This window comes from Penaeus monodon, chromosome 26 (assembly GCF_015228065.2).
Source record: "Penaeus monodon isolate SGIC_2016 chromosome 26, NSTDA_Pmon_1, whole genome shotgun sequence".
Lineage (NCBI taxonomy): Eukaryota > Metazoa > Arthropoda > Malacostraca > Decapoda > Penaeidae > Penaeus > Penaeus monodon.
In genome coordinates, this window is record NC_051411.1 from 35,263,607 (window position 1) to 35,271,936 (window position 8,330).

Below are 8,330 nucleotides of genomic sequence, written 5' to 3' on the forward strand. Positions count from 1 at the left end.
TTAAAATTTGTAATATCCCCTATGTAATTTATGGTGATTAAATAAAATAAATAAAAAAAAAAATAAATAAAAACAAATATGTATTTATTTAAATTTTTATTATAATTGTTTGAAATTTTTGTGTGTGTGTGTGTGTGTGGTGTGTGTTGGTGGTGTGTGGTGCGGGTTGGGGATACCTTTTTGTGGGTTTTTAATTATAAAAATTAAGTAAAAATGTAGTATTCTAAATTTTAATAATATTATTTTAATTTTATATAAAATTTTATATATTTTTTAAATTTTAATATATGGTGTGTGGTGGTGTTGTGTGTGTGTGTGTGTAATATACAATCATTATATATACCCATATGCATATGTTATTATTTGGGGTTTGTGTGTGTGTGTGTGTGTGTTTGTGCATGGTCTTGTGTGTGTTTATGTAGATAGACTGATAGATATACATGTATATAAAAATGTATGTGTATGCCATATATGTGTATATATATAATATATAATATTATATTTTATATATTTATTATGTAATATAATATACATGTATATATACACAATTATATGTATATATATGTTGTGGCGTGTGGGTGGCCCTTGTTGTATTTTGTAGATAGATAGTAGATGATTTTTTAAAATTAGGTATTCATATATTAAAAATTTTTATATATTTTTAATTACAATTTAAAAGTTATTACCTAGTATATTTGTGTGTGTGTGTGTGTTGTGTGTGTGTGTGTGTGTGTGTGCATGACCTTGTGTGTGTTTATGTAGATAGATAGATAGATATACAGGTATAAAAATGTATGTGTATGCATATATGTATATATATACATATATATATATATATATATATATATATATATATATGTAATATAATAACTATATATACACAATCAATTTTATATATGTGTGGTGTACGTGTGTGTTGTGTGTTGTGTGATGCCCGGGGGTGTTTATGTAGTAGATGAAGAATAATGTTTATAAAGATATGTATGTTTATAAAATATATATATATATATATATATATATATATATAAATTTTTTGTAAAATTACATATAAATGACACATATGTATTGTTTTATGTGGGGTTTTATAAATAATTGCATATCTAAAAATGTATATACATACATACAACAAACACACCCGACACAAAGGGGTTTGTGTGTGCAGTTTTTCAGATCAGGCGGCAAAAAACTTTAAAAAACTATAAACTATTTTTAATTTTGCATCGAGAATCGGTATATTGGTTTTCAAAAGGAAAAAAAGACAAAACCAAAGATAAAAAGGCCCTAATACAAACGGAGATGAAGAAATCATGAATATGATGACACTAATAATGAAGAAAAAGAAAGAAAGAAAGAAGAGAAAAAAGAAACAAAGAAAAAAAGTAATAATATTTATAATAATAATAGTACGCATAATAATGATAACAATAATAATAATAATAATAGGAAGAAGAATGATGATATTATTAATAATGATTACAGTAATTTCAGGGCAACTGGAGCTTTTGCCATTACCACACGAATAGATCCTTCGTTTCTTTCGTAAGGTGTCCTATGACTTCGAGCTCACTGAAGCAAGACAGATACCCAGCGAATTTGGGCCTCCTCAAGTTTTGATATTTAGGCGATTAAAATATATCACTTCATCTGTCTGTCCGTCTATCTAATATTCTTTTGATCTATTTATATATGTCTGTCTATCTATCTACGCATTTGAATATATCTAGTTTTATATCTCTGTTAAGATATATATATAACTAGATATATTTTTTCTTCTTTTTCTTGGGAGGTAAAACTTGTCCCATATACTTTCAACGTTTCCTTCTTGGTGTTTTACTTTCTTTCCTCTCCAATGTGGCTCTGTAACATTCGTGAGTGAAGCGCTAAGTGCATCACACACGATTTCCCTCGCGGTATGATCGATTCTCCGTTTTCTATACCTCCTCAGCATTCATAGATGGCAGGCAAGGAATGCATGGACGCACAAAAACTATTGGGGAAGTAGAATCTCTCTCCCTATCATTCTTTTAATGTTTATAAATACCAAGAAACCCCGTCCAGTAGCCATACGCTGTACCAACATGGCGTTTCTTTCCGCAATACTCCCCGTGAGTATTGCAAGTGACCACGGATTATTTATATTAGTGCTGGAGGAATGTGAATTAGATTTGGCTCGTAATGGACGTTTGGGGGGGATGAGTGAAGGAAGAAAGATTGTTATTAAGATCTTATATTTGACGTCGGTCTCGGTCGCCTTTACTTGCTGAGCATTATGGCCACAGGGCTTCGGTGTTTTTAATGTGACTTCGTATCATTTTCTATATGTACAAGTGTAAAAATGGCTTTTCTTGGTGTACGTATTGTAACTATCAAACTGGCTCTTCTAGAGTGCCGAACATGACGGTGGCAAGGTCGGTGACGCCTGCCCTTGATGCCTAGTTCAAATGTAAGGCATGTCTTCAAAGCTTAGTTCGTGTGGGAGGGGGGGGGGGCTTAGCTTGTCAAAGCGATGAAGCTTGTCTAAATCCCACTTTCATCCTAAAGCCTTCTGCTGGAGGACCTGGGCAAGAATCTCGTATCGGTATGAGATCTCGCTATCTGCTCAACGGTTTTGAAGTGGTTACAAGTTTTGCATGCTATGCATTAAACTCCATATCTTTAGCCAAATTCCATTTGGAATATCCATTGGAAGAATTCCCCTTGACATATCTCTGCAAAATCTTCTGCAGAAAGACTAGCCTTCCTCCCTAGTCTTGCTCCCTACTATTTTAGTAGGGCAAGATACCCTTGCCATAGAGATGGGTGGGGGGGGGGTTAAGGAGGCCTAAACCCTCTAATATTGCCAAGATTCATGATACGGAAGTCGGCTTCCTACTTGCCCATCAACTGATCTGTTGGTTTTAAGTATTAAATTTTGGTTGCCAAATCTTGAAGATACCACGGCAACATGCTAAGCTAGAAGACCTTAGTGGGCCCAATTAAACAAATGAATTGGCAATTAGTAATGGTATTATACAATGAACTAGTTAACAAAAGGCTACTAAATCTTTATTCAAATTACTTGCAGATATTGATGGGACTGACCATTGCAATGGCCACAGATGGGTAAGTAAAATAGAATTTTCTTTGCCTCTCCCAGGCCTTTCCAATGGCTTAAGTTTTTGTGTGGCCTATTTTAAATGCTTGGCTTCTCAACAAAGCAAGACTTCAAATGGTCTGCCCCTCCCTAGGTCCGAGTGCCCTGGGGAAGGGAGATTTCCAGATCCTAATACATGTGGAGGATTCATGGACTGCATAGCCAAAAAGACTGGTGGCTTCACTGTAACAAGGGATCGCTGCAATGGATTTGTGTACAACGCTACATCAATGACTTGTTCAAAAACCCCGGTAAGATTTCTTTACTTTACACCTTGTATACTGATGATGGCTTGGCAGTGTTAATCATGTATTACTTTCTCTGCATCCACAGTGTGGTTCGCGTCATGAACGAAGTGTTACAAATGACTTCCATCCCTTGTCACATCTGTGTGAAAGTCAACCTAACCGGTTCTTGTGTGCAAACTGCAGGACTCTGGTTCACTGTGTAATGGGCCAAGCCTTGGTTCGTCAGTGCACAGAAGATTTCTACTGTACAGATAAGCTTGGCTTTGGAGGTGCTGTATGCTACCCTAATGAACCAGCAGAGTGCATGTGTTTGAGGCCAAATGAATTTCGTGTGGATCCCTATGACCCACAGAGGTTCTTCTCGTGTGAGAATGCTGGCTCCCAGCCAGAAACCTACAAGTGTCCAGAAGGTAAGGAGTTTGATGAAAACTCTGCCCAGTGTGTAAACCAGATTGGCTTCCCAGAATGTGTTAAATCTGGAACCTTTGCCAACACCCAAAACTGTGGTGAATACTACTCGTGCATTCCCTTGAGACATGGTTGGCTGCAGAAGTTCTACATGTGCAGTGGTAACCACTTGTTCAATGAGAGAACCAAGACCTGTGAAGATCCCTGCACCTTGAAATTCGTGTGCCAACAGGAGGGAAGATTTCCAGACCCCCTTAACATGCAGCATTACTTTGAATGCTTCGTGGAAGCTGGCCAAATGATACAGCTGCGATATCAGTGTCCCAATGGATACATGTGGAATGAAATAAGCTTTGGGACAGGAAAGTGTGTAGAAGCAACGGAGGAGTATGCTGATTATCCCTTCGCCCATTGTGATATACCAGATGACCATTGTCCAGAGACGGGTAAGTCTGGTCATGTCTTTTAGTGCCAAATGATTGTTTTTCCATTTATATAGTCGGTTAAAATTTATTTACTGATAACAATATCTAGAGCAAGATGTAAACCTGCTATAATTTGCATGGTACTAATGTAGGCCTCTTATCCCATGATGGTAAAACTTTTTTACTCCAGGCAACCAAGACCCAAGGTCTTGAATCAAACTAGGAAAAGTGTAATGGTGTCCTTGATGTGCTTCTAAAACCATCTTTCTTTGCAGATCCATGTTTGCAAAATCCTTGCTTTAGTGGGGTTGCTTGTACATTTACAAGCATGGCACCTTTCTATACCTGTGGCCCATGTCCTGCAGGATATACTGGTGATGGAGAAACTTGTGTTGGCTTGCAGGTGACTTCCACAATCCAATTTCTAGTTTTGACTGCATGATTAAAATCCACATGCCAGTTGATTAGATGGATGGTAATTTCTAGTTTAATCTTGGCAATGGCAACAAGGATTTCAAGTATCTTTGTTTAAAATTGATAATTTACTGGTAGATGCCAATTTTGTGGGGTGGGGGATATGGCAGGTCTCTAATCCCTTAACAAATTAAGGGATTTTGTTGCCAAAAGTGGCACTTGTGGTATTTAACCTTTATTCCTTGCAAGTGGATAATATTGGAACTTGCTCCTCATTAAGCATCAATTGGAAATCTAAGTGCCGAGTTCACCAGGATATGCTTTCAATCACTGAAATTGCAGGCGTCATGTTGCAAGTGGCCTTGCAACCATTTCAATTGGGTTCAACCCCAAATCCTTGCCATATTGAATATTAAATTTACATGCCTTCACTCTAACAGTGCCCTGTTGGGTATGCTGGTGTTGGTAGCGACTGTGCCCCCGACTCTGACCTTGATGGCTACCCAGACACTGAACTAGGATGTGCAAGCAAATACTGCCGTAAGGATAACTGCATCAATAGGCCAAATTCTGGGCAAGAAGATGCTGATGGTGATGGACTTGGTGATGCCTGTGATTCTGATGCTGATGGAGATGGATTCAACACTAATTCGGTATGAAGGGGAAACTGCTGAATTGATGCATAGCTTGACTATGCACAAGGATAAAGCTCCAACCTTAACTATTCCATTCCAGGATAACTGTCCCCTGATTGCCAACCCTTCGCAACAAGATGCAGACTCGGATGGAAAAGGCGATGTTTGTGACAATTGCCCTGCAGTGTCAAACCCAAGCCAAAGGGATGTTGATGGGGATCAAATGGGCGACGCATGCGATGACGATATCGACAATGATGGTATGCACAAATGGTATACTAAGAGCCTTCTTAGTATAGCACAATATGTTTTACTGCTAAAACTCTCCTCCAACCAGGATCCCTGAATGCAGCAGACAACTGTCCCCTGACTGCTAATGGCAATCAGGCAGATGCTGATGGTGATGGCCTTGGAGATGTTTGTGACAACTGTCCCCTTAATACTAATCCTGGACAGGAAGATAAAGATCAAGACCTTCTAGGTGATGCTTGTGATAGCAATACCGACTTGGATGGGTAAGGGTGGAGCTTTTCTAGTACTGGAAAAAAAACGAAACTTCCCAGTTCTTAAACTGGGACATGTCCTTGACTTTTGAATACTGCCTTTACAGTGATGGTGTGGATGACAGTGTGGACAACTGCCCATCTGTAGCCAACAGTAACCAGCTGGATGTAGATGGTGATGGTGATGGTGATGCCTGTGATGCAGACAGTGATAACGATGGTGTTGATGACACTACAGACAACTGTGTAATGATTCCAAATCCGAGCCAGGTGGACGGTAATGGGGATGGCCGTGGTGATGCTTGCACACCCGACTTTGATGGTGACCAAAAAAATGATATGGATGACAATTGCATAAAAAATCCCAATGTACATGCTACCGACTTCAGGTATGAGCAATTGTATTCAAAGTTTTGAATCCTTAATTTAAGGACCTCGTAGGTTTCAGCATAACTAATAGTTAAACACTGTTAGGATAATGTCTTAGGAACATGTTCAATAGTAGAATAAAGTCGCTAAGTCTCTTGGACTACAGCATTTATGTAACATAAACCCAATGTTTAGTTACCACTATTGGCTTCTAATTTGATTTTACTTGCAAGTAAACCAATAGTGCACATTTAAGTTTCCCTAGCTACATTAGATTTATAGCTAATATCAGCTTGTACTAGATGGCAAAGCCTGGGCTATGATTCAGAGTTAACAGTATTTTGGGAAAGGTTTAAAACCTACATGTGAATGAACTGCCATGTTCTAGGCAACTCCAAATGGTAGCCCTAGACCCACAGAGTGCAAGTGTCCCTCCAGTATGGGTCGTCTACGACGATGGTGCAGAGATTCACCAGACTGTGAATTCTGATCCAGCTCTAGCAGTGGGTATGTATTGGTATCCAACTTGCTGCACCAATTGGCCATAAGTTGCCAAATTTCGACTCTTAGGCTAAAATGGATTTCTTATTAGATGTTAACCTCTCCTCTAGGTGACCATGTAATGATTGATGTCGACTTTGAGGGCACTTTCTTTGTTGAAGATACAAGTGATGATGACTTTGTTGGCTTTGTATTTGGGTAAGTCCAGCTGCTTGGAATACTGAACCTTTAGTGGGAGGGGGGGGGTCAATTGCCAAGTTTGTGCTAATCTAAACTTTTTTTTTATATACCAAAGCAATGCCAATTCTACGTTGTGGCATGGAAAAGGGACCACAGAACTGGTTTAACCAGGCTGAGAGGGGTGTTACCTTAAAGCTGGTAGACTCTGCTACAGGCCCTGGCACAGCACTTAGGGATGCCCTGTGGCTCACTGGTTCCACACCCAATCAGGTAAGCTAGGGTGCCTCCCACTAGACCTAATGGTATTTGATCCTAGATTGTACCAGGAAAGCTGAATTTTGACCCAACAATCTTGCACTTCAGGCAGCACTGCTTTGGCATGATGGCAGCATTGGATGGACTCCAAATGTGGCATACCGCTGGCAACTTCACCACCGTCCTAATATTGGCACCATTAGGTTCTACTTGTACCGGGTACTAATCTGGTTCATGGACTCTGGAAACATTTATAATGATGCCCTGAAAGGAGGAAGATTGGGACTCTACTGTTTCTCTCAAGAAGAGATTATTTGGTCTAATGTCAAGTATACTTGTGAAGGTAAGAAATTTGTATGGAGCAAGTGCTATAAATGGCTAGCAGTTTCCAGGCTAAACCTCTATTAGGTCTTGGCTAGTCTGGAAAGATTTGATTATATGTAGAACAGAGGTAAAATGGCTAGATTATGTAGGCACCTAATAACCCAATTTGGATTACCAAATCCTATGAGGATAGACTTTAATTTGTAAACATGACCATGAAAGATTGTAGTTGACTTGCCCTGAGGGTTTTTCTAATCAATTTACTAAAGATTCTATATGGTAGAAGTGAACATTGACACCCCCCCCCCCCCCAAGCAGTGATCTAATGACCAAGATCTAGTATCTTGGCTGCTGGTCTGGGAAGCAAGAGGACGACTGGGTTTGTCCTGCAGCCTTTTTTTTTTTTCAGACGTGGCTGGTGCATAGCACTAGCCGTGCTGCACCAAGTGGGCTATATTCTGTCTAGCTATATCCTTTCTAATCGCCAGCTCTAACCTGTATTAGCCTAGCTAATGGACATGAAAGTAAATTTCAATCGGTCGTGTTTGTATAGAAAGCATATAGCTTCATGGGATTTTTAAGCTTTATTTACAATTCTAGATACTTTTTATAAAATCTGCCACTCTAATGTCTTGCATTATTTCCTTCTTGCATGTAGCTTAATGATGCTCTAAATGGACTATTTACTAGAATGGTCTCTTGCCAAATTGTAGAAGTGAAGATTACTTGCACATTCTTGCTAATGTAAAAATGTACAACCACTTCCCCACACGGCAAGCAAATGACCTGTGCACTAAAGTCCTGCTAGGCTGCTTACAAGGCATGTGGTAAGTGGGGGGTCATTACAGAGCATTATAATGCATTAGGCAAGTGTTTGTTCCTAAACGGTGCTCCAGCGCCCTCGTTAGATAGCAAAAATGCCAATGTATATAAAC

At 39.1% G+C, this 8,330-nt stretch overlaps 1 protein-coding gene across 6 annotated transcripts in view; it reads left to right on the forward strand.

The window, feature by feature from the left end:
* Nucleotides 1–1,984: 1,984 nt before the first annotated feature.
* Nucleotides 1,985–8,330, forward strand: part of LOC119590117 (cartilage oligomeric matrix protein-like) — a 40,841-nt gene continuing 34,495 nt past the window's right edge. For 2 of the 6 annotated variants that reach the window (XM_037938885.1, XM_037938887.1), the window contains exons 1-11: nt 1,985–2,105; nt 3,065–3,102; nt 3,228–3,384; nt 3,467–4,235; nt 4,490–4,617; nt 5,069–5,281; nt 5,364–5,523; nt 5,601–5,778; nt 5,874–6,155; nt 6,524–6,642; nt 6,747–6,834. In XM_037938885.1, coding sequence (XP_037794813.1) covers nt 2,028–2,105; nt 3,065–3,102; nt 3,228–3,384; nt 3,467–4,235; nt 4,490–4,617; nt 5,069–5,281; nt 5,364–5,523; nt 5,601–5,778; nt 5,874–6,155; nt 6,524–6,642; nt 6,747–6,834 — 2,210 coding nt within the window. In that variant the 5' untranslated portion in view covers nt 1,985–2,027. Of the gene's footprint in view, nt 2,106–2,391; nt 2,444–3,064; nt 3,103–3,227; nt 3,385–3,466; nt 4,236–4,489; nt 4,618–5,068; nt 5,282–5,363; nt 5,524–5,600; nt 5,779–5,873; nt 6,156–6,523; nt 6,643–6,746; nt 6,835–6,922; nt 7,091–7,179; nt 7,415–8,330 lie in introns of those variants that run through there. The other 4 variants (XR_005230241.1, XR_005230242.1, XM_037938889.1 and 1 more) reach the window with 4 other exon arrangements.